Here is a 27267-nt window from a genome sequence, read left to right as displayed (position 1 = left end):
TGCCTTATTTGTAAAAATGTAAAGTGCTCAGTCTGGTTCAACTGATACTCTAATTGGAGCTTCGCAAACGGCACCACCCCCCCCTTTTTTCCAGAGGTCACCGACCTTGGAGATGCCTATCAGGTCCCACCCCTCAAATTCTTTACGTAGGTGACCCATACCTATCTTCGGGGAGAGCCAGAGCGGCGTCTGCTGCGTAACCACCCCTTCCCACCCCAACCTGCGATGTGCGCCACACCTGTACCGTGTGTGCTGTGGCGCCTTGCAGCTTCTTCGCCCCTGATGTGACATAAAAGGCGTGGAGGGCTCCGTGTAGTCCCAGCAGCGCCCTGTCCATGCGTAAAGCGGGCTCATCTTGCTCCGCGTGTATCCATTGATTGACTATTATAAGTTGGGACGCCCAATAATATAGACGTATGTTGGGCAACGCAATTCCCCCATCATACCAACTCCGTATAAGTTTGCAGAGAGCTATTCTATGAGGTTTACCCTCCCACAGCAGCGAGCCCACCTCTGCGTTGATCAATTTAAAATAAGAGTCCGGGACTGGGGCGAGCGCATTCTGTAGCGCATAAAGGAAACGAGGGAGAGCCATCATTTTGAATAGCGCCGCTCTCCACAGCAGCGTCAGCGGCAGGGAGTGCCAATGTTTGACATCACTTTTTAGTCGTTTTAGGGGCGGAAGCAAATTGCGTTCTAGGAATAGCTCTGGATCAGGCGTGATGTGTATACCCAGATATTTGAAACCATCCACCGCCATTGGGATTATCACTCCTTTGGGGAGTTGTGGCGGAGGTCCCTGAAGGACGTAAATCACAGACTTCGTCCAATTAATCGAATAGCCAGAGAATCTACCATAGGAGTCACAAATATCCAGTAGTGCCGCTATGGATCGTTTCGGTTGTGTCAAATAGACCAAAATATCGTCCGCATAGAGGGAGATACGATCATCCCAGCTCTCTGTCCATTTGAGTCCTGATATGGCTGGAGCCTGCCTTATCCATGCCGCCAATGGTTCCAAAATCAGGGCGAACAGCAGAGGGGAGAGAGGACATCCTTGTCTAGTGCCTCGTCCCAGTGCAAAGTCTCTCGATAGTCGGCCATTCACCGCCACCTGCGCCAGAGGCGCTGTATAAAGTAGCCGTACTCAGGCACAGAACTTTGGCCCAAAACCAAAACGCATAAGCACCGCAAATAGAAAGGGCCACTCCACTCGGTCGAAAGCCATAATCCCGTCCAGCGAGAGTATGACAGCATCCTCCTGGATGTGGGGCCCACTGGCCAGTATGCCGTGCAGCCGTCTAATATTCATTGCAGTGTTTCGCGCGGGCATAAAGTCTGACTGATCCGGATGGATAAGTGTGTGCAAATGAGGTTGTATACGGGCCGCTAATAATTTCGCCAATATCTTGGCTTCCGCATTCAGGAGTGAGATAGGCCTATAGGAGGTGCACTCGGTGGGGGGCTTCCCGGGTTTCAAGATTGCGACCAGAGTCGCGACTCTGATGTCTCGTGGAAGTATACCTTCCTCCAGACTGGTCTCATACATTTGCAGCAGATGCGGCACTATCGTGTTCGCCTCTCTCTTGAACAATTCCACCGGAATCCCATTTGGTCCCAGCGCTTTACCTGACTGTAGGCCATAAATAGCTCGGGCGACCTCTTCTGCTGAAAAGCTCTTGTCCAGCACAAGTGTGTCATCTGGAGCCAAATGCGGAAGTCGTATGTCTGTGAGGAATTTTAAATTATCCTCTGTGGTGGTCGTCACCGCAGAGGTGTATACCTGTTCAAAGTGAGTAGCAAAGGTCATCGCTATGTCGTCCGGGTTTGTCACCTCCTCCCCGGAGGTCAGTCGCAATCGCGCCACCCACCGGTTTGCCTTCTCTTTTTTGTCGAGCCATGCTAGAAGTCGGCCCGCCTTATCCCCAAGCTCGTATATCGTATGTTGCGTTTTCGCAAGGCGCATGCGGGCCGCCTCCCAGAGATGGTCTCTATATGCCTGTTTCGCAAGATTAAGTGTATGGGTGGTCGCGTCAGTGGGGTCTCTGGCGTGCTCCCTCTCTGCCGTGGTCACTGCGTCCTCCAGTGTCGCCACCTGTTGTGACGCTTCTCGCTTATGTGCTGTAATTACTGCGATGGCCTGTCCGCGCAGCACTGTTTTGTAGGCTTCCCAGAGGACACTAGGCGAGGAGACAGAGTGTAAATTTTCGGGAAAGTATTGTTTTGTAGTTTTATGCAACGTCTTCCTCACTCCTGGGACCTTCAGGTACCCGGGATGTATCGGGAAAGTGCGCCTCCTACCTGAGAGGCCTGAGGAATATGTGAGCAGTAGCGGCGAGTGATCTGAAATGCCCCTGGGGAGATGCTTAACCTCTTGTATGCGATCAATACATGTAGGGGAGGTGAGGAGGTAGTCAATGCGCGAAAGACTATTATGTGCGCTAGCGTGATGAGTATATTGACGTTCTGTGGGGTGTCGCATGCGCCAACCATCAAGGAGCCCCATGGCGTTCAGGAAGCCCCGTAGCGGTGTGGGGGTCGTGTTCGGCCCTCTCGGGGGGTGTCTATCCCAGTCCGCGTCCACTATGGCGTTAAAGTCGCCCCCTATGATCAGCTCTCCCTGGGGTAGGCCCAGGAGGAACTTTCCCAGGGCCGGAAAAGCTAGTGAGTGTAGTGCAGGGGGGATGTATACCGAGACAATATTAAAGCTGCACCCCTCCCATTGTCCCGATATCGCAGCAAACCGCCCCTGGTCATCTGTCCATTTCCCGGTCACCACCAAGGGGCAGCATTTCCGAAGAAGGATCCCCACTCCCCTGGATCCGGAAGTGAACTCGGAGTGCACTACCATTGTGAACCCCCATCTATCTAGTGCCTTCGTGGCCGTGCCAGTCAGATGGGTCTCTTGTAGGAGAGCCACCGATGGAGTGTGTCTCTTAATATGTTGCAACACCAGCCCCCTCTTAATTTTGTTGCCCTGGCCGTTCACGTTCCAGGACATCACTGTCAGTGGGGCGCCCGGGCCTGGACAATCACTCTTTGTTGCATTGGCCATTATTTCGATACGGGTGGCGCTTTGTGTGTGCGCAGGCCTGTGGCGTGGCAAAACTCTGTGACGGGCTCTGGGTCCCTAATACATTTTTGTTACTCAGACAGTTCCCGCTTGGGTGTATCCTCAATTCGAACTCCAGGTGGATAAGAAAGAACAACCAATTAAGGAGCAAAAACGAAGCCCCCATAACCACTAACGAAAACCAACCCCTAATCACCCCCCCTCCCTGCCTCCCTGCCAGACGGGTCCCCAACTACCCGCCACCCCAACTTAGCAGAGTGCTTTGATCCCATAAACAGTACATGCGTGCCGGGGTCTTGAAGTCCGAGAGTCAATACTGTAGTTCCCCAGCCATCAAGACAGCCGCTCAGCCGGCCTTCGCCGTTTTTCATCCCTAGTGGGCCTGTAGTCCCGACCCGTCGCCAACAGCCCTGGGAAGGGCGGGTCGTCATGTTCACAATGTTTGCACATAGTCAGGCCATCATTGGCGAGAGGTTCGGTTCTCCACCTCGCCGTCAGTTCAGCTGCCACTTGTGTCCGTGTCATTCTCCAGTGTCTGCATTCTCGGAAGGCGATGCCTGTCGCTCCTGTGCGGAGATCGTAGTGGCCTCCCTGTCTGCTTTATCTTGTCGTCGACGCCACCTTGAGCGCTCATCCCCTTCGGCTCGCTGCCATCCCTCAATCCAGTCGTGGGCCTCCTCCGGCGTTTCAAAGAAGTATGTCTTTCCGTCCGCCACCACCCTTAGTTTTACCGGAAAGAGCATTGCGTATGGAAGCTCTCTTCTGCGAAGTTCTTTTTTTACCTCCATAAAGCTTCTTCGGCGTTGAGCTACCGCCGCCGTGTAGTCGGGAAAGAAGGAAACCTGGGAATTCTGGATTCGCACCGGCGGCGCCACCCTCGCCGCCTGTAGGATAGCGTCTCGATCCCGAAAGTTAAAGATGCGGGCCAGGATAGGTCGTGGGGGCGCTCCGGGTTTAGGCCTACCGCCAGGCACTCTGTGCGCCCTCTCCACTGCAAAGAGGGCTGAGAGCCCTCGAGGTTGAAGCCCAGACTGAATCAAGTCTTCCACATAGAGGTCCATGGCATGCGTCCCTTCGCCTTCCGGGACCCCCGTAATTCTCACGTTGTTGCGTCGAGAGCGCCCCTCCTGATCATCCAGCTTGGCAGCCATGAGTTTATTGTCCTTCTCCAACTGACCAACTCTGTGGAGCAGCGAAGCGGTGTCTTTCGTAAGGGATTGTGTCACCTGCTCCACTTCCGTCACTCTGGCGTTCATTTTTTGGAAATCCGCTCTGAGGAAGGAGACATCCGCAGAGATCATACCCACCGTGGTCTGCACGCCGGCAAGAGCCGCCATAATATCTTCCAATGTCACCTTAGCGTCTCCCCCGGAGTCAGGGGCCCCAGCTGAAGGCCCCGCACGTGCCGGCGGGCTTTTGGAGTCCTTGGCGAAGGCATATTTGTCGAGTTTGGCCTGTGCAGTCACTCGTTGGCCCTTTCCCCCATCTTCACCCGGTCTGGCCCTTTCCGACAGGTAGTCCCCGCCGCCTGCCGCTAGCCTTGCTCACCAGCGCGGCCTGTCGGTTTTCCCTGTCCCAGGGGCTATGAGGAGGCTTCGGGGTTCGGGGTTCCTCCAGTCACCAGCACGGCTCAGCTAATGGTCCACTCACTTGGGCCGCGATCTTCACCAGGGTGTCTCAGCGCCGCCACTGTCTCCGCACGTTTCGGACCTGGGAACGGCACCGCTCCAGACCTGAGTTGGCGCGGGGCGCGGAGGAGGCCCCTCCGCTCCTTTCTTCGGATGTTGACAGCAGCTGAGTCTACACACTTTTTCCAGGCCGGCCCTTAGCCGGTGGCGGGTTCCAGCGGGGGCAGGGCCTTCTCCCTCCCTTACGCTAGAGGCCTCGACGGTTGTGCGTCTTCTCCGCGATGTGGGACCGGGCTTTCGGGCCCCGTCCCGCGCTCCTATCTCCTCCTGCCCTGCTGCCGAATGTGGTCACTCCCGGCGTGACCAGGATGGGCGCACCCCACCCGGTCGTCTCTCGCCACTGGCGTCTCCCTGCTGTCTGTCCCGGGTTGGCCCCCCTGGCCTCGTCCTTGTTGCCAGGGTCCTCCGGAAATCCAGGCCCCGGCTTCTAGTGCGTGACAGGCCGCAGGGTCTTTCGCGCCCGTCACCGCCGCTCTGATGTCCCCTTTACCTCGTCTTTGTTGGGCCACTGGGCTGACCGGGACCCCGTGTGGACTGGCTGCTCCGGGGGTCAGCTGCTCGCGCCTTTCCTCCGCTTTGCTGGATCCACTGGACGGAGCACACTGCGAGGGCACCTCGCGCCGTTTTTACCCTCACGCTGCAGAGGTCGCCGGGACTGTCCCTGTCGTCGTGCCCCGCCTTTCACTGGGAGCGCGTACACCTCCTCGCCGGGCCTCCCGTCACGGTGCCGGGCCGCTGGCAGAGATCGGCAAATTTATCCCCAGGCTGCAGGCGCCGAGCAGGGCCGCCGCTTACCGGACGTCCTCCGCTGTTCCCTGGATCTCTCACGCGAACCACGGCCAGCGCGATCGGTGCCTCTCGTCTTCCGATAGCGATGGCTGTCTTGAGGGCAGGATATATTTGCGGATAGAGTGCCGGATTTTTAGGGGAAACTACTTCGCACTCGGAGCTTCGCTAGTGCGCGGCCATCGCTGTCGGCTGCAGGCCACGCCCCCCCCTGGATAGTCATTCTTGAGGAATTTAAGTTCGTCTTGACTCAGTAATCCTGTACTTCTCCAGGCAACAAGGTGAGGATAAAATTCCGTTTGTGCTTTTTTCACTGTGGCTGCATCACAACGTTTGTAGCACTGGAGATCGTTAAGCTGATTGTAAGCTTCCTCCAGATAAAGCTCTCGAGGCCACAGCACTATGTTACCGCCCTTGTCTGATTGGCGGACTATGATGTTGTTGTTGGCCTGCCATGTTTTGACAAGCTGGGTGTAACAGCTATTGTGCGCTGTGTCTTTGTATTTTTCATGTAGGGTAGAAGAATACAGTTTCTCAATCCCTGAGATGGACAGTTCATGAAAAATGTCAATGTTATCATGCAGCATTAAAGGAGTGAAAGTCGATTTAGGTTTGAATTTGGTATAGCCAGGAGTATTTAAAACCAGTTGTTCTTCCGTGTTGCCAGAACTAGGGGCTTCATTGTGTAGTTGCTGTGGATCTTGTAGTAAATCTAAGTCGTTACCACATAATCCTTGTGGCATCTTTTCAATGGGCATTGGATTAGGCCTTGGGGCTGTCATGTTGAGCAAAAAGTACTTTTGGAGTTTCAATTTGCGCGTACATTTGTAGAGGTCAATCCAAATTTTTTCATAGTTAAGATTGCTTGCTGGACTATACGTAAGACCAAGATGGAGAATTTTAGTCTCTGCTTGACTCAAATGGATGTCAGTAAGATTTAAAACTGATGAAGATCCGATTTGGTCATTATTGGCATGAGGCACGTTCATTGTTTGTTCCATCTTTTGTTGTTTTTTCTTTTTGGCTTGGCATTTGAGGCCTGCTTTTCGACGTAGTCTGCGCTTTTTGTTGTTTCTTTTGCGTTGCTGGGATTTGGCCTCCTGGGTCTTAGGGTGTCGCGTCGATCCTGTCGCAAGCAATCCACCTCTTGCGCTAGGGAAAACTTTGTAAACCCCAATCGTGTAGCGTTTCTATTGAGCTCTGTGTCAGACTCACTATCAGGTACCGAACTAAGGTCCGATACTGAGGACGCTGATTGCAGTATTTGTTTAGCGCTAGTGCTTGATTCAGTGGAGGATTGCGCCAATGGAATTTTAGAGGCTTTGATGGCATCAAATTTCTTTGCGAAAGTAAAAACACGACCCTGTTGATAGTCAATTTTATCTCGCTGAAATTTGAATGCCTTTCGCTTTTTTATAATTTCCTCCTCTTTGCGCAGACGAATATTCATTTCATCCCTGTATTTTGTACATTCGACCGGAGTGTCAAAAGCATTGATTTCTTTATTTAGTTCATCGATTTTGTCCTGCAACGCTGCACGATCACTTTTCGCGTATTTTACTAGGATACTTACCAGCTTGCGCGAAGACTCCAAATTGCATTCAGCCCATTCATTGAGCATGTTAGGATCTGGTTGCTCATAGCTAGGCGCCAGCATGATTCTAAGTCCACGGGGTATACGCCCCACCTCCAGATATCTGCTCAGGGAGCGATGCTCCCACCATTTGGCCTGTTCGGCTTTCATTAGTTTCTCCAAGCGTTTAAACATGTCGCGTAGGTTGGAACTCCCATTAGATGTAATCACTGATTGTGTAATTGTCGATGACCCACCAGCCGGTGAGTCATCAAACAGATCTATGGCCGCCTCCTCCCTACTCCTCAAAGCGTCTGCAGACATGGCGCTGTTTCGAATAAATCACTAATGTGGACTCACTGGGTAAAAGGACAAGTAGGATAATACCGATGTCCAGAACCCTTGCGCTCCTTCACAGAACAATATTACACAATCCCAACCACAGCGAGTACCTTGGTGCATACAGGGTCATCCGACTCTCAGCGCCGCTCTCTTTGCCGGTTCCGGGAGTAGTACGTACAGTCCGGGGGCCGTAGCAGCTGATCCTGACAGGAACAAGTAAGAACTTCTAGGACACCGAAAGAGCTGCTTCCTGCTGCTTAGCCAACTTCAGAGGAGGGGTCAGTTAGAGTACCGGAGAAGCAATCCCGGTAAGATAAATGTCGGGGATTTCGCCTGGGAGGCTCCTGCAATCCACCTGTCTTCCAAGGAAACACAGGAACAGACGATAACTGACCCAAGGTGCAAGTGAGTAATTTGTTTTAATTAAATCTCAGCAATGCCTGCATGACGCGTTTCAGCCTTCCAGAGGCCTTGATCACATGACGCCTTGGGAGTTGCAATACTGCATTTAAAGTGTTTGGTGCAAATGAGAGCTATGACACGATGGGCTGTTTGACACATAGCACAATGAACATAGAAAAAATACATATTGGAAAAATAGTCACAAATGAATGGTCACAAGCAACAAAGTTAAACACTTAATAAATAGCTAAAAATCCTTTTGAAAAATTTAAGAACACAAGGTCAGTGTAGTTATTACAATTCAAAGGTAAAAGCTAAGAGGTGAAGGTTTAAAAATTACATTTAAATACAAACCCTCTCCTATTTGTGCAATATAGGCATTGTTGTGCAATTTAGGCAAATTAGAAATATAACCCAAGTGGGTAAAGTCCAATTTTAACAACTAGACAGGCCATATCGATGACAAACGTGCCTGAAGATGTAATAATGTCAAATAGCTATATTGACTAGGCTGGATGTACATACAAAACAGGAACCAGCTCAACAAATGTTATGATACGCCCATAAATGTTGTTAACGGACCAGCAGACAATTAGACCATCTGTCCGAATAGACATCAACATAACTATGTCCAAGTACAAGTGTCAGTGCAATATAATATATATAAATATATATACAATATATATATATATATATATATATATATATATATATATATATATATGTTTCACAGCAACTCGCGATATTCACCTGCTTGCGCGCGGAAATCACCAGCGTAGACCAACTTTTTGCAGCATTATTATTTTATTCCTCTTGTGTCAGGACGCGTTTCGGCCGTCCAAGCGGCCTTGATCACCTGATCATACGTCACAGAATTACCCATTTTTAAAGTGCAAGTGCAACATCGTCATTAATAGACATGGAAGACATACTATTGCTTAGAAGTACATACTGTATCATACTTGCAAACTTTCATTGCGCTCATATTAAATTCCCCATATATTGAGGGGATTTAAGACATATAATAAAAGCATAAATGCCCTGTATACCTATATATAGATCTGTATTACGCAATTTCATGATGATAAAGTATAGATTCAACAGTTTGTCTGAATTTCTCATGAATCAATTTGTTGCACAGTATGCTAATGATATTGAGTGCTCACCTAGACTATTGGAAAATCCTAAAGTTTTTCCAGATAAAGTGCTATAGTGCTACCTTTTCAAAGTATATAAAATACTTAGAATCTAATAAGCTAAGATGCAATAAAAAACGTGTAAAAAATACATATAAAACCATTGCACCAAGTACCAAGGACACAAATTTGAAAACAGCTGCAAAATCAGAGATAAGAGATATAGTTCATCGTTGTAGAGGTAGAGTGTGCATGATCCTAAAGAGTAAAAATACTAAAACAAAGACAGCAGCCCAGTGACATATTTAAAACAATCAATAAAAAGACACATAGATAAAAACTACCCATGAAATTCTTAAAACTAACTGTAAAAAAAAATGCCCCAGGACTACAGCCCCCATATGAGGCGATTATCACTCTATTCCTCTTGTAGTATATAGTACCCTACACTTCCAATCTGTTTTATAAAAGGGTGTGTAAATCTTCAGTTGTGTTCAAACCACCCGGCCACTTGCAATTGAACTCCAATATATAGTTGGTCTCAAGCCTACGTAGGGTGGCCTCCCTATCTCCTCCTCTCTTTGTTGTGGGGATGGACTTGATGGCAAAGTAGTGAAGGAATCGTGGATCACTGTTGTGTGTGATTTCAAAATGCCTTGCAACAGGATAATTCTGATCTTTGTTTGTTATTGCCCTTAAATGCTGTAGAATTCGCTTGTGGACATATTTAAGATGGCAGTCACACTCAAGGACATACACACAGTATTCAGTTTTGCATGTCAGATGTTGTTTGATTTCTCTGTCAATATCAGAGAAAAATGTCCTATAGGTTTTGGTGTTGATACCAAATTGGCATGCCCTACAGCTTGAGCATTTATAAAATCCTTTTCTAGCATGTAGCCAGCTCTCCTTTTTGCAAAGCTCCTGGCTATTTTTGGCCAAGGCATTGCCCATACTTGTGGACTTGCGGAAGGCTATTGCTGGGTTGCTGGGCATTAATCCTCCTATCACAGGATCATCTCTGACAAAATGCCAATTACCCCTAACAATATTTCTCAACTCCTTTTCCTGTCTTGAATAAGTTATAATTAGGCGAACAGGCTCCACTTTTTCAGTCACTGTCTCAGTTTTATATTGGAGAAGTTCCTCCCTTGGCTTGAGCTGTGACTTGGTTATAGCCGCTTTAACTACTCTGGGGCTGTATCCTCTATCTAAAAACCGAACCTGGCTTTCAGTTTGTTTTATTTTCATATCAACTGGATCGCTGCATATACGTCTAATTCGGAGCATCTCCCCATACGGAATACTGTTTATTAAATGTTTGGGGTGTGCACTCGTTGCATGCAGCAGTGTGTTTCCTGCGGTTGGTTTTTTAAAAAGGGTAGTTGCCAGCGTATTATTGTACACTAAAACCTTCACATCTAAAAACGTCACTGAGCTTTTACTGATGTTGGAGGTAAAATTTAAGTTAAGATCATTGGGCCCGATTCACAGAACTAACTTAAGACAAAATCCTAAACTTACTACCATTTTGGTATTCACAGAAGGCACTTACTCATTTTGGTATTCACAGAAGGCACTTACTCATTTCGGTATTCACAGAAGTTAGGAGTCCTAACTTTAGGACTCCTAAATGCCTTCTGTGAATACCGAAAGTCTTAAAATTAGGATTTTTCGCAGTTTAGTAGTAGTGTAGTTAGGACTCCTAACTTTAGGACTCCTAAATGCCTTCTGTGAATACCGAAAGTCTTAAAATTAGGATTTTTCTCAATTTAGTAGTCCTAAGTTTAGACTTAGGACTCCTAACTTCTGTGAATACCGAAATGAGTAAGTGCCTTCTGTGAATACCAAAATGAGTAAGTGCCTTCTGTGAATACCAAAATGGTAGTAAGTTTAGGATTTTGTCTTAAGTTAGTTCTGTGAATCGGGCCCTCAGTGATTAATACTTTCTGCAAAATGTAAAACACTCTCCTCAGTGCCTCGCCGAACAATAAACAAGTCATCGATAAAACGCATCCAGGAGACTATATTGCTATTACAGGTTTGTTCATAATCACGCTTGAGGACCAGCTCCTCCCACCAGCCCATAAACAGACAGGCATAACTGGGGGAAAAGCTGGCCCCCATAGCCACACCTTGTACCTGTTGATAGAATTGGTCATTAAAAAGGAAGTAGTTGTTTTCTAGACAAAAAGATAATATACTAAGTAGCATTCGTGTATGTTCTGTATGTTCCATTGATCTTCTACTCAGAAAATACTCAACTGCTCTTAGACCATCCATATGCCTAATGCATGTATATAAGGAGGTCACATCCAATGTCACTAACAATAGATCAGAATTCCATGCTAAATCTTTGATTTTATTCAAAAAATCACTGGTGTCTTGTATGTAGGAATCTAGCATTTTCATATGGATCTGTAGAAAGTAATCTATATACTGTGAAAGGTGTTCGAGAGGCCCAGGGAGAGCCGTTAGACTTTTGTGAACTTTGGGTATGAAATAAATGTATGGTACAAGTGGATGTTCTTTTTTTAGGAACCGATACTCATCCCAACTCAACAGTCCCAAACCCTTCCAAGCCAACAGACTTTGAAATAATTTATCTTGCATTGCTTTGAATTTCAATAAATTACTTTTCTTGTAACATTGGATGTCGTTTAATTGTCTGTATGCTTCCTTAAGATAATCCGATACTGGCCATAGGACAATGTTACCACCTTTGTCCGAATTTCTTATTATCAGGTCCCCTTTCTGCAATTTCTCCATCAATTGTTGATATTTTCTTTCATCATTGGAGTATTTTTTCTTTTGTCTATTGTTGGCGAGGGTCAATCTTTTGATTTGCGCAACCATATGTTCATTAAATGCATCCAGACCGTCACTTGACGAGATAGGAATGAATTTGGATTTTGGTTTGAAATGGGTTTTCAATTTTTTCTGACCCATAAATGCTGATGCTTCCTGTACATTGCTGTTATCCCCTGAAGCGAGTTGACACAAGTCCTGCAAGAGGCCTAAATCTGAAATCTTCAAGCCTGGAGCCTCAATTTTATTAGTTGGTTTCAATCCTTGATCTGTAGTGGCTCTTTGTAGATGGTATTTCTTGAGCTTGAGTTTGCGAATGAATTGGTATACGTCAGCTCTAGTTTTAGTATATATATATATATTCCAAAGACAAGTCCCACCATAAAGTGCCGAACTTGCAGCGGATGCATCTGCCCACGTAAGGGTAGGCTCACGAAACATAACCATCTCTAGAAATTAGCAGAGCACTCACGGGGTCTTCTTGATATTCTTTAATTCAAGCATACGCATTTCGGCGATTTATGCCTTCCTCAATGCTTTACAAATTAAAAATACGGCAGATTGCTATCACGGTCTTTAAAATGTCACAGTCTTTAAAATGACACTCTGGGGCAGGTCAGCAGACCTTTTTGGTCTCATGTCATCACTGCCTTTAGTACCTTACAGGGGACTTCTGATCATCGTCCCAATTCAGGATCCTAAACGATCTCACACCACATAGGCCAGTGCCCTAATCAATAATGGCTCTGCTAATACTGCTAAGACTGGTGCTGAGAGCCAGACCTACATTGACCTCAGTTCCACAATCAGCACCAGTCAACTCTCCACCACTAGAGTCTTCAGTTTGAGTGCCGGGTCTGATCCGGCCATCGGCGCCGACACTGGTGCAGCAGCCGGAATTGGAAATCCTATTGGGAGTCAAAATACACCCATTTAGGAGAGAGGCCTTTTGTTTTCTGAAAGCGGGCTGGCATTTTAAAGACCAGTCAAGAAATATTTAGAGTGGGGGGGACTGAGAGTGGGTTTGGAAAATAAATTAGGTCCTGTACCAATACTCGCAAAAATAATCGTTATTTCATACTGTGGTATCTGTTCCTTAGAAAAGAGAAAGATCAGAGACCGACTCGATCACTGGAAATATAGGAAGAGGAAAAAGAGAAAGTCTCTGTGAGTGAAGTGTACCGCCCAAAGGAATCTCTCCTATTGGATAATAGTGCCCTCACACACCCTTGCGAGTGTCATGCTTCATCATCGGGCGTTGCTCCTCGTGGGGGTGGCGCTGCAGTCCCCCACAGGCCCCGCGAGAGGGCTCTTTATTTGAAAACGCAGCAGTTGTGCATGTGGGTGTGAGGGCCTCGGGAAAAGGGAAGGTGATGGTGGTGTGAGTGATCGTGTCTTAAAATAACCCTCTGGAACCGTGGGGGTAGCTTTATTCGTCAGTCCGAGGGTAGAGATAAAAAGTAACAAGACAAGGCCACAGGAAATCCTCTATTTATAGATGGCATAGAGGGCGGGATATTACTCCACTGTTCCTAGGGTCGTGTGTGAAAGGAACGTGCACTGGTCAACATGTTTCGCACCTTCAACGGGTCCCTAATGAATCCCTTCGCGCTTCGTCAGGACCGAAAACAGTGAGGAATTATGAATAGTGTAAGGAAGAGAGTAAAACACTCTTAATCCCTAAAGTAGGTCTTAGTCAGGTTTTTACATGCGAATTATGCAGCGGGGGACATTAAGTGGTCTGTCCCAGCCTTGACCTTTGGAGAAAAGAGGGAGACAAGAGGGGAGGAAAACAAACAAACAGAGACTATAAAAATTGTCGTTGTTCACACTGTACCTAGAGTGAAGATGAGAGGGTGATGGTAGGTTGGCGTCCCATTCATCAATGATTAGGTAGAGGTACAGACTGCCGGGTAGTGCACTCCTAATCAAGTGACAACCACAGGCAGCAGTGAATTTTCATCCTTGAACACACGTGCATACACAACTATATCCGGTGCGTATGGAGCAAGAAGCTCTGTATAGTAAGACTGATCGCCACCCGGTGAGGTGACGAACGGGATGTAGATCGTAATCGCCTGAACGGAGGAGAACAACTGAATCGGTAATTTATTCATTCGTGCAGTTATGAGCTACGTTCATTGTGGGCTAAAAAGTGCGATAGAACTGATGCGCCAGAAACGTGAGCGTGCAAACACACCAGTCATACACACTGAACAGACACCATGAGCTAAATACACCCAGGAGGAAGGGAAAGTGCCCCCTCACGAGTCCATCCGGCAGTGGGGGTAGTTTCTGTGAAGATAAAAACAATGATGGTGCGAGCGTTAGGTTGTAAATATACTTTCTGTGGCCTTGGTCGTAGGAGCAGCAGAGTAATACTTACTTGGATCCACCCCTCTCCAAGCCTATTAACCTGCCCGGCCGAATGCGGGACTCCGGAGTAGTGGTTTCAGGAGTCGCTTTGGTTTAAATGCAGGAGAATGGCGGGAGACTGTGCGGGCGGGGGGGTGTGTCCCTACGGCACGCAAAGCGTAGCCCGGAGAATGCACCGTGAAAATGTGGCGGCCATCTTGGATTGGGAGTGAAGTAACAGTAGATACTGGTAAAGCGTGTTGTTTCCAAGCCTTTTAACATTTCAAGGGTTGACGTGGTGGTCACATTGAAATATGAACAGAACACGCTAAGGTTGCTTGTAATAATATCAAAAAAGGCATCAGGGAGCAAAAGTTGGAGATAACGTGTACAAAAAGTATTCGGTGGAAAGTACCTAAATTTGGAAGTGTTAAACAGGGAAGGTGGATATTGGCTGCCGAGCCTTGACGGGTGTTACTAACACCTATTGGGTGAGATAAATCGTTGTTGTATATTCTTATATGGGACCTCAGAAGTAACTAGGGTCCTGGGGGATAACAGAACCACGTATGTCAGGATATAGCCAAGGATGCGTGGCTCAGTGTTAATGATGGTAGGTGGGGAAAAAGAAATTTTTTTGCACACGTATATCAGAAGAAAGAGTATTACTGTAAGTAAGTAGTAAGTAGTATGCCCCGGTGGTTGGTAGAAAAAATGTGAGCTGTAGTCGTATTAAATGGAAGTGTAGCCTGAGAGGTCTTGGTGTGGAATACAACACATTTCTTTGAAAAAAGGGGGGGCTAGTTGAAGAATGTCAAGACTAAGGGTGGAAGAAGGGGTCTGCTTAGTGGTCATGGTATACTGATTAGGTAGCAAGTACAGACCAAGGTATATCTTCGTTCAGTTCTTGACTGTAACTCTTGAGGCGGAAGACCCAGCGTTGTTCCTGTCGGAACAAAGCGGTACTAGTCCAATTGGGATTGGACTCTATAATGGTCCACCTTACATCAGTCGCGGTGTGTTGTTTCTCTAAAAAGTGATTTTGGAGTTTTGTATTCGTCTTTTTACACCTTATTGTGCTCTTATGTTCCCCGATACGGATCTTAATCAGTCTAGTGGTCATCCCCACGTAGTATTTATTACATGGACACGTGATTAGGTAAACACAATTTTTTGTGTTGCAGTTCGTGTGGCGTTTCTATATCCAAGGTCTTGTTAGTCCCAGATCTAGGCTCTTGGATTGGGTAGTCAAAGGGCAGAAGGAACACGTGCCGCAGGGGTAGTGTCCTACGATTGGTGGTAAGGACCATAGTGTGGATTGATTACTGATAGTGTGTCTGGGTCGTGTATGAACAAGGAGGTCTTTCAGATTCTGGGTTCTTTTAAAGGCAAAGAGCGATACTGGTCCTGGTTCGAAAGTGCCTGTAGTCAAAATACTCCAATGTTTTTTGATCGTTTTCTGAATGTTGTTGGAGTTAGGCGTGAATGTCGTGACACAGGTAAGGGTCTTGTTCTCTTTTTTGTCTTTAACCTCTAGTAAGGCTTCTCTATGAATATTCCTAGTTAGTTTTTGTGCTCTATTGATAGTTTGCATCGGATAGTGGCGATCCTTGAGATGGCGTGAAAGGATAGCCGATTGTGTCTCATATTCACAGATGGTATTGCAATTCCGTCGTAATCGTAGGAACTGTCCTACTGGGAGATTATCTCTCAGGGCCATGGGGTGATGACTTTCATACAGTAAAAGGCTGTTTCTATCTGTAGACTTACGGTAGTTAGTTGTGAGCAGAGTACCGTTATGTAGAGTAATCAAAAGATCCAGGAATGGTATGCTGTCTTTTGAGATTGACCTGGTGAATTTCAGGAAGGGGTCAAGTGTGTTGAGACATGTGAAAAAAGAGTCGCAGAGGTCCATATTTCCTGTCCAAATGAGTAGGACGTCGTTGATGTATCGGCGCCAGGTCATGATATTCTCTTTGTACGGGTTATTATCAGTCAGGATGAACTGCTCTTCAAAATTAGCCATGTACATGCAAGCCAGGCTCGGCGTGAATGTGCCCCCCATGCTGGTACCCTGTATCTGGTGGTACAGCTGTTTTTTGAAAGCGAAGAAGTTTTCTTTCAAAGCCAGGGATGCAAGGTCGCAGATGAAAGAGATGGGTGCCTTGTGGATCCATGGGTCTCCTCTCCGTAGCATGGTCTCCATCACTTCCAGAGTGGGTTCTTGAGGTATGTTTGTGTAGAGGGCCTCTACATCTAAGGTGGCTAAGAGGGTGATGGAACCAGGGTTTTCATATTGTTCAATACTTCAGTAGTGTCTCTGATGTAGGTGGGTGTCTTAGTAACAATTGGTCGAAGGAAGTAGTCACAGAACTTTCTCAGAGGTTCACGGAGGGAGTCGATACCCGACACTATGGGGCGTCCTGGCAGAGGGTTGATACCTTTATGGATTTTAGGTAAAGTGTAATAGTATGGAGTTCTCGGATTGGCATTGCATAGGAACTCTGCTTCCTGTGTGGTAATCAAGTCTTCGCTGATGGCTTCGTTGACTAGACTCCTAATCTTGGAGGTAAGTAGGGGTGTAGGATCTTCTTCAATGCGGCGGTAGTAGGTGGTGTCCGAGAGTTGACGGTGGCATTCAGCTTCGTATATGCCAATATCCTGGATGACCGTGGCCTCGCCTTTGTCAGCTGGTGTCATTGAGGATATTCTGAATGGTTCTTCTTTCCTCACCTGTGAGGTTATCGAATGAGCGTCGGTTTAAACACCAGTCCTGAAAGCGGATTCAGGACCATGAATTCCGACGGACAGTTTTATCACGGAGATGATGATGATGACTGCCCATCCTCTGATTCCTTAGGAGGGAAGTGGTTTAAAAAAAACTCCTCAGACATTGATGAAGATACTCCTCCAGGTCCTGCTCCACCAGAAATGGCTTCTTTTCATTTTGTTGTAGAGAAAGCTGAGAGACCTTGAGCTGTGGAATGTCAAGGGCAGGTTCCCAAACACTCTCAGAAATAGTAATAGTTCCACCTAGTAAATTAGACTCCTGAGCATCATGCAGAGGTTTGCTTCACTTTGTCTTGACTACAACCACCCGAAGCCCATTCTCAGGACAGCACTTAACCTTGCCTCTGTGGGCTCAGTCATGCAGAGGCCAATATCATCAGCGTCACCTGCAGCACCCCACCAAAGCAGCGCCCGAAGGCAAAACAATTGGCCTAATCCTCAACCAGGCCTGCATATCTGCCCCAGCACCCTCAATATGGATCTTCTCACTGATTCAGTGGCTTCACTAAACTCACCTTACAAGGACAATCAAAGCAGTATCACTTTTGTTCACAATGACCACTCCTATTACAATATCCCCAAGCCAAGTGATACACTCAGCATCAGGCCCCAGCCAACTTCAGCAAAATGAAGTTGAGTGAACGATCCTATGGAAGCATCTGCTCCTATCTGCTGTTCTCGGCCCCAAATGAGAAGAAAAATAGAATCATCAGATTAAGGTATTGGTGCTGCATTTGTTCATACTAGAACAAGAGAATTAACTGGCACATGCATCAAGCTAAGAAATAGCGAATCCTTATTAGCGATTAATAAGGAATCGCAAATAAGGACTCGCTATCTCCTAAGCATGACGCAGATACCGGAAAAGTACCGAATCGCTAAAAATCGCTAAACGCGTTAGCGAAAATGACCAAAAATCCGCTATTTTCAGAAAACACTCATATTGCGAGATCGCAATTAGCGAGATCGCTAATAGCGATCTCGCTAATTGCGATCTCGCTATTTGCGAAAGTCGCATCGGGAACAGCCTGATGACATCAGAACCAGGAAGTAACTCTTCCCATGGTGCATGCTGTTCCCAGAGGAAGCCAGAGCAGGAAGCTGAGTGCCTGCAAAGAGCTGTGCAGAGGACCACTGAATATCCAGACCACTGACAAGCCAGGAAATGGCCACTAGAGCTCCTGAGGAGGGTGCAGGTGCCAGGAAGAGAAAACTGAAGTTCAGTGAGAGGGAACTGGAGTACCTAATAGAAGATGTGGTGAAGAGCCATGACAAGCTCTTCGGGAAGCTCTCCCTGAAAGTCCCAGAGGCAGAGAAACGACGCATCTGGAACAAGATAAAGACAAGGGTAAATGCTGTGGGTGTGACACACCGCAGCATAGATGACTTGAAAAAGCGCTGGTACGATTTGCGCAGCCGTGCAAAGGAGCGCATCGCCCAGAGGCTCAGGGAGGCTAAGAGCACCGGAGGAGGACCATCCACAGTCCCGGACAACACAGCCCTGGAGGACCTGGTCGAGGGCACTATCCTGCCTGAAGCTGCTGCGGGGGTCACGCAGTTGGATACATCCGGCGCAGCCTGCAGTACTGAAGGTAAGAGGCACAATGATATACCCATCAATGTACATCATTATAGCGCCCATACAGGAATACGAAGGCAGGCAGCTGTAACCAACCCCAGTCCACAGTCCATATACAGTAACTGATGCATCATGGGAGTTGTAGTCCCCTGAACCAATCATTGAGTCACATAGCACATAGTGAGACCATTGTGGCCAAGATGCAGTACAGCCAGGGAATACAGAGAGTGAGAACGTAATAGCAGACATAATCACAATGTAGCAAAACTTTATCCAATGAAACATTAATCCTGCACTGTTTCACACAACTGGTGCTGAGGAAGGAGACAGTGATGACAGCGAATGTGGGGAGCACGTCCAGTTCACCGCAGACACTGCCGTCGCAAGACCAGTCACACCTCCCAGCACATCCCAGGCACCCACACGACGCAGGGCTACTGTCCCTCCCATGCAGCCAATGGAGAGCTCTCCTGAACCAGAAAGGGCATCTGCAGAAGGGGCGCCTCGGGTCCGGTCCACCACCACCACCCCGCAGACACCCATCCCGACGAGGCGTAGACGCAGGGCAAGGGGCCAGACAACTGCGCAGGAGCCATCTACACCAAATGTCTGGGGACCCGTAGAGCTACAGATGACAAGGGTGCAGCGCCTGCAGGCACGCCACATGGGGGCCATCAGCCTTCAAATGTCCAAAATGAACATAAACCTCTCCACCATGGCAGAGCACATGAGTGCCCTCACTCAAGCTGTTGTGGAGGGCAACAGGGACACCAACGCAACATTCCAGGAGCTCGTGCGTGTGATGCAGGAGGGACAGATTAACGAGCGAAGGAGGCATTGCCAATTCATCGGGCGCCTGTCTGGATTGACACGCTCAAACCTCAAGTTGAGCAATGCCACAGCACTGCTGTCACGTCGGTCGGTGGCAATGCAAATCGACATGGGCCATTGTTGTGGGGACGTGGCCAGGGCCCTTGGACAGGTGACAACAGCAGTTGAGCAGATCCAGGCTGGTGTAGGTGGCCTCAGCACTGCCACTGGCGATGAGGGGAGTGTGGGGGCATCCAGCGTAAGCAGCATGTCTGCGCCAGTCAGTACCGGCAGAAGGTGTAGTGCACTCCGTTCGACGCCTACAATTCCACCAATGGGTGAGGAGGGCGCAGCAGGAGATAGGCGCCTCGGTATGCGTGGGAGGAGGCGCTGAGCAGTGACATCCTTCCGGGCATTTGGCCATGGTGACGTAACCATGGTCAGGACCTACTGAGGGACTGACAATTGAGTCCTAAACCTTGTTAATCATCGTGCCTCGGTACATGACGTCAATGTATCCCCAGGCTACATGTCTGTTCTGACACCCAAGAATCCATGTGCAAGTGACAATAAAACTTAGCATTTGATGGATGAACGTGTCTGTCTCATTAATATGTACCTTTGTTGTGATGTTGGGTGATGTGGGCACGTATCAACTGCCCCGCCGCATAGCTTCCATGATGCTGGTGTAGTGGGTGTACAGGGGGCTGATTGTCCGCAGTGCCGTGGTTATCTATGGGTATGCGTATCGTGGTAGCTATGATGGGCTACATTGCACCTGCTGCCACCTTCCGACAGCAGGTCACCGGCTGGTCCTGCATCGCAGCCCTAGGTCTGTGCAGGATGTGGAGGCGACTCTTGACCTATCCAAATGTCCTTTCAACAACATTACCTGTGCTTGTGTGTGGTGCGTTGTACCACAGCTACAGTTGTGCGGCTGTGTTCAACTGTGGAGTCAGGATATCGTACCTCACCTCGCATGCACTATCACCTACAGGGTAGCGTGGAATGTGTATGTGTCAGGTTCGCATTGCCATAACAGTATGCTTTAGTGTGCATGAGTATATTGTCTGACCTAGCAGGTGTCCCTCGGCATGTCCCCCCCTGAGCAGGCGTGTGTGAATGCCAATGTTTCAGAAGATGTATGGATCATTGATGCTCCAAGGAGATTGCGCTGCGATATCCGACATGATGTCATCCACATTGCACATTGGTTGGACGTGGATGGAGTGATAACAATTCCGGTCATGCCAGCTCTACTCATTGACTGATGGTGGACATATGGGTCGTGTGGGCTATCTCGCCATTCAACTCACATCAGGGAAATGTGCAGTCATATTTGTATGGAGTCTTGGTGGAATCAATTCCTTTTGGGTTCTGGGGAGGCTGATGTGGTCGTGGGTCTGAGTCATCATGGCAGGCCGGGAGGTTATCTGGACACGTGAGTGGGAGCCCAGTGATACCCCTCCCGCTAATGCCACTACACCCTGGACACCTCATGATGCTGTGGGTGCAGGCAACATTACAACTGGACATGGGGACCCTTAGCATGGCTCCTCTGTGTTTAGCGCAGCATTGGTGTTGTCATTTTGGATCTGTGGGTGAGTTGTATCGCAGCGTTGAGCATGTACTACTCATATCAGTCCTCTTGGGTGTGTCACATCTAAGTGATGCGCAGGCAGTATGCCCTCTCCTGGATTCTCCTTCTGACCTGCCCTGCTGCATGGGTCCTCATCCCCCCATCACACATGTTGTGTGCCGCCTTTGTGTGCCTCCTACATGGACTCATTGATTAGTTGCAATAGCCCTCACCAGCTACATCATTGTTTTTGCATAGAAATGAGGAAGAAAATTTTTTACCACCTGCCTCTGATACTCCTTATTCTGCACTTGCAAAATAGCGATTTTGGGTAAAATCTCTGTTAGCGACTTTTGATGCATCCATTTGCGGGTTCATTCTGCGATTCCTTATTTGCTCCCGCAATTCTGGTTGGTGCAGCATCCGAATCGCTATCTCTCGGGGATCCCGGTAATTGCGAGTCGGTATTTTTGCGAATTTCGGGGATTTGTTTGATGCATGGGAAATAGGTGGTTTGCGCTCGCAATTAGCTACTCGCAAATTTTGCGAGCTGTTTTTGGCTTGATGCATGTGCCTATAAGTTTTGAATCATGTTGGATTATCTGTGGGGCTGGCAGAGCTTACTTAAAATTGAAGCATGTTGTTCCCCCAGCTCACTAGCATCTCTTGAGTAACAGTAAATGAGTTTTCTCACTGCCTTTTTCTGCTGTGTTCTACAGTTTTGGTCTTATTACGAGTTTGGCGGTCCGACAGGCGTATGACCGCATCCGCCAGCACATTGGATTCTGCTTGGAAGAAGAAGACAAAAGTGAGCACACACCTCAAATCCTTCGTCACCGCAATCTTGAAGCAGGCGGTCGGACCACCATGGTCCACTCGTGGAACATTGAATTCGTAATACGCACAGCAGTGCAGCTCCCCTGTACCGCCCTATGGCGGCTGCCTTTCCCTGCTGTTGAACCCAGTGGTCTGCTGCCGGTCTTCGCAAAGCCGATCTGCCCAACTCGTAATATGGTGGTCGGACCGCAGAGCTCACCGTGCTCAGACCGACACCACCGATAACGCAGTCAATGGGACCGCCAAACTCATAATAAGTCACTTACTGCTGGAGGGATCTGCCAAATATAATCACTGTATTCCATAATTTCCTCAATGGCCTCCAAGCCTGCAGTATTTAAATTACAAATCCCCTCTCACTGAGAGAGTAACGTCTCTGGAGTCTTAATTCAAAATCGTAATCGTAATTTTTGTATTTAGTGCATGTCTTCTGTTTCTGGTGTATACCAAGTATAACACAGACATTAACTACGATTAGAACTTAGTTCACCAAGCTATGGTATACTTGCATTTCCATTTAATCATTGTTTCTTTAATCTTATCTCATGGCAACATGAACCAGACGGCATTAATTTACATACATTTTTGACATTCCAGATATAGAATCCTATAGTAGTAACTGAATGCATGGGTACATAAAGTGAACTAAAGAGTATAGAAAACGTACCAGAAGCCCATTTAGAGGTGGAAGCAGTTTCATAATAGCTGTGTGTGTACCAAAGGTTGGCTATTGAATTAAAAGAGTCAGTATTACCAACAGGCTACTTACTTGAGTGCAAATTTATCGGCAATCTACATTGTACTTCCCACAAAGAAAAATTATGTTACAATTGTACTAGATTGTGTGGCAGGCTATACTGAATGAAATAAAAATACTACCTAATATCTAAATAAATGTATTAGAAATAATTTTTTGCAGAATATGGACACAAAACCTCAGGCTTTTTAACATGAACTCTAACTATTGATATCTTAAGGTAGACGTGCTTCTTTTTTAGAAGGCACGAGGGCCACCAGTTTGTGTTCGGCATGTGCCGGCTCCATTGTGTTATTAAATAATTATATCTGGCGTGGTATCCGACAAGTATGTTATTGGCAATTCTGTGTACAAAAAACTGGCATATTTGATACTAAGGTTTTCCTTGCATAAATTCTCATATACAAAAAATGCACAAATCTCATAACGATTCAGGTCTATAATAAAAGATGGGGACACCCAAGAGTAGCCATATTCACGTGTAGACACTATATTAACATCTACACAACAGAAACCATAAGCTCGTATATACTGTGGTTCTCATTTTACCTTTAAACTTTTTTTCTTTAGGAGACATATTTGGGAAAATGGACCGAGAGGATGAATTTGCGTTTTCCTTTCCATCTGAGTCTTCGCACGCATTTGGTGATGCTAAAGATGACTTCAGTTTTCCCTTTTCGTTTGGGCAGGACCAGAAATCACCTCATGTTTCGTCCCCGAAAGGATTTCAGTCATCCTCAGAACGGGCAATGCAGTTCACGTTTTTTTGAATTTATGTTTTTGATTATTGTACTTAATATTGTGTTGAGTTTTAATAAAGAATAGATACAGTTGTGTTTAGTTCACTCAGTCCCCTTTGCCAAAACAACAGTAGAGCTTTTGTAAATGACCTACTTAAACTCGAATATATGCTATTTGTTGTTGTATTCGCTGAGATAGTTACAGAACTGATAACCCAAATTGTTCCTTAAGGTTGATTCTAGATTAGATTCCAAACTTTCATAAACTTTCCAAGATAATCATCTTGCAATCGAGCAGTTTCAGACCAATTTGATATTAAATTAAGTTCACTTTTGACACACGACCTCATTTTGTTGTATGCATATTTACATATGTTCTGCTGTGGCATCCCCCATTAAAATGGTTTCAATTAAAAGTTTAATTATGTTTGATAGTAAAACGTGGTGTTACTTTTAAAATTTATATAGTTTTTAGTTTAATCATTTTGCAAATAAAGCGTGTCTTGCAAATTAAACGGCACATAGAGATTCTTTACAGTCAGCAATATCTATTTTAATATTGCAAATGACAAAACAGTATTGAAGGAGCACATTAAGATACATGTTGTTTGCGTGTTAGGTCATTAGTAACGTACTGCAGCTAACCATTGTATAACCTTGTGCTAAGTTGTTCAAAAATGTGAACTTGCGGTCAACTAGAGGCAGCGTTTTAAATATACCAAATTTGTTACGTGTTTAAATAATATGTCAGCTGAAGACTTTTACCCCTGCGTATTAAATTACTATGCATGTCACCAACGTTATTGCTTTCCTTTGTTATCTAGTTTAATAAATACTGTTTCAAGTTAATTGTACTTTCTTTGGTACTAAAATTTGAAACTACAGCAGAGACAGTAAACATAGCCTTTGAGGATGCGTGTATCTAGCCTGGTAGTTTAATATAATGTTGTTAGAGGTTTTGACAGTCCAGGCCATTGTTACATAAATGTGAGAGAGTGCTTTATGTTTTTTTTTATAGTTGCATTTGCATAGAACTTAATAACCCTGATGAAGTGCATTAGCAGATTGGTAGAGCGCTACACCTTTCAAGAGTGATTGGTTGGAAGGATTTTTGGAAGGGTTTTGGATTGCAGTGTGGTCTGTGTGGGAATCATTTTGGGGTAGTGCTTGAGTGACTAGGAGTGCTCTTATCCTGTCTTAGGTTGGTTAAATAAATAAAGTACTGGTTGGAAGACACGTAAGGACTAGAGCTCCAGGATTTTCCATTAATTGGTTGAAACCTATTCCCCATGTTTCTGTAGATAATCCTCACAAGACGACAGTAGAGTAGCCAATAGCACGTGGTGGATACAGCAAACATGACAATGCTCTGTATTCCCTGGAGAGACATGTGAGAGACTTGAATAAATGGAGTGTTAAGAGTCAGTCATGGTAAATGATCTTGAGAGTCCTTCTAGGAATGACAAAAAGTTCACATGCCATTAGGGTAATAGTTCTATAGGGACCACTCAAGAGTAAATGAGGGATGGTTTATAGGCGTTTGCTTCTTACAGTTAGAGTAGGAGTTCTATAGAGTACCTCAAGGATTGGTAGATGGTCACACCATGGGCAATGTTTGGATATTGCACTGTAAGGCAGATGACCAACTTGAATAACATGCACAAAGTGTAAAGGAAATACAGTGCCCACCCAGCGAACTGAGGCGCATCCCAAGGCAGCCTTGGGAAATGATATGAAGAAGCATTTATTTCGTTCTTTAAAGTTTCTATTCAGCAGTGACAGATACCAGCCCTCTTCATGTATTGGATATATGTCACCTTCATATTGATCTACAGTTCAGAAGCAGTGGAATGTGGCTACATGTATTTAGAGGTGAGTCGAATGCCATGCTGCCAGATATAATGCTCTGCCGGTTCACCTAATAGTTACAAAAAAGGAACCCATGTCCTGGTTATAGGAAGCCTTGGTAAATGCTATAATGTGACAACCCAATAGAAAGGTAAAAGCTCAAGTGTAGCTTATTTTGGTTAAATTAACCATAAACCATATAAATACAATTTAAAAACATTTGGGACCTAATAAAAACTCAGACTAGACTAAAGTAAAAATCACATATTAATCATGATGCAACAATTATTCATATTTGAAGTATTAATAGTCAGTCAGATTATGTAACTAATCTCTGATTTTTAAAGCAGCAATTGTAAAGTGACTAACAGTGTAATAGTTTAAAATTGCCTTCAATATTTGCAAATATAAAAATGCTAGCCTAAAGCTTATAAAGGCAGCAGACAGCAGAAACATAAAGTGCATAATACTTCGAGTTGATTCACAATCAGAAGAGTGCAAAGTAGTATAAGCATATAAAGTCCAAAATGTAGGAAAAGATGATTTGCACAAAATGTGCCCTAGACAAAATTGTGTCAGCAAACAATGATCAAAACTGCAGGTAACATATAATAAGAGTGACTCTACACAGGCATTGTTTTAATTAGTAGATGCTATCTAAATGAGGATTTCATAATTTCGAAGTGCTCCCTTTTTGAGTTTGTTAGTTGGGCAAAAGTCCTCTTAGCCCAAGTAACATTTTGTGTTTTTACCTGACCACTTCTCAGATGCTCCCTTTCATCAGAGCTATTCTGGACATAGTGCATTTTGGGGTGTATCCTCCAGAGCGTCAAGTCCAGGATATTCAGGCTATGATTGCGATGTTTCAGCCTCTATCCTGGATTTCTGTGGGAATGACTCTGAGGCTACTAGGCCTCATGGCCGCCTGCATCCTCCTGCCCATTGACATATACAGGCTCTGCAGTAGGTCTTGAAGTCTCAATGAGTGCAGCATCAGGGGAATCTCTCTGACCTGGTCCATATATCAGACAAAACTGCAAAAGAACTGCAGTGGGGGCTGACTAACCGCGATTGAGTCAGTGACAGACCCGTCTCCACCCAGAACTAAGTATGGTGCAGATGCGTCACTCCTGGGTTGGGACAATCATCCTGGAGAGGTGGAGATTAGAGGACTCTGGTCTCCCACGAAGTCTCAGCTCCACATCAGTGTCTCCATCTGGAGGTGCTCCAAGGTCTCGTCAGTGATTGTGGAGAACCTTTGTTAGATCTATTCACCACTGCTGAGAATGTGCAATATCAGCACTTCTTTGATCTGGAGCTTTTAAGTTGACTCGATCAAAGACACTTCTTGTCTTTAGCCACAAAGCACCACCAGTATGACACTCGTGTTAAGGCAGGGAAACTGTTGGCATGGCTGGGTCGACACAAATTAGCGAAGCGATGGGTGAATCAAAATGAGGGATCAGAAGGCACAATTTATGTACCATACAAAGAGATAGCAGATGAATTTGCATGATTTTATGAAGCCCTTTATAAAGAATGCCCCCTAGCTGACCAATGCCAGATCAAGGAATACCTGAAAGTGGTAGACATGCCGGCCTCTCCGCAGAGGACAGTATATTTCTAGAAGACTGGATCCCCCATGCCGAGGTGCCGGCGGCAGTGGCTAAATTTAATCCAGACAAAAAACCAGGCCCTAATGGCCTTCCAGCAGAGTTTTTTTTTTAATCTGATAGTTTTACTGGCACCCTATTTGCATAAATTATATGTGGTAGCCCTACAGGAGGGTACCCTCCCGCCCCACCTCTGCAGAGCCACAATAGTAGTAATTCATAAATCAGGGAAACCGCCCACCAAGTGTGGATCTCATCATCTGATCTTTCTACCTAATATTGAAAGTAAGGTACTGGCCACAGTTCTGGCTACTAGACTCACAAGTTTCATTTCACCCCTGGTCAATAAAGACCAATCTGATTTAATGCTGAAGCGCTCCACCGGGGCAATCTTCGTAGACTCCATAACTGGATGGGGACGGTCAAGTTTCATCGATACCCAAATGTGTTCCTCTCTTTAGATGCGGAAAATGCCTTTGACGCAATTCATTGGTCTTTTATGATGCAAACCCTGATGAAAATGGGATAAAGATGGACGTTTTTGCCCTGGA

At 46.2% G+C, this 27267-nt stretch overlaps 1 protein-coding gene across 1 annotated transcript in view; it reads left to right on the top strand.

Moving 5' to 3' along the window:
* Nucleotides 1-24055, top strand: part of C9H14orf39 (chromosome 9 C14orf39 homolog) — a 1162755-nt gene extending 1138700 nt beyond the window's left edge. The window contains exon 18 of the mRNA XM_085626171.1: nt 23086-24055. Coding sequence (XP_085482297.1) covers nt 23086-23285 — 200 coding nt within the window. The 3' untranslated portion in view covers nt 23286-24055. The remainder of the gene's footprint in view (nt 1-23085) is intronic.
* The last annotated feature ends 3212 nt before the right edge of the window (nt 24056-27267 follow it).

The sequence above is a fragment of the Triturus cristatus genome, chromosome 9, assembly GCF_964204655.1.
Source record: "Triturus cristatus chromosome 9, aTriCri1.1, whole genome shotgun sequence".
Classification (NCBI taxonomy): domain Eukaryota; kingdom Metazoa; phylum Chordata; class Amphibia; order Caudata; family Salamandridae; genus Triturus; species Triturus cristatus.
This window is presented reverse-complemented; position numbering and strand designations above follow the sequence as displayed.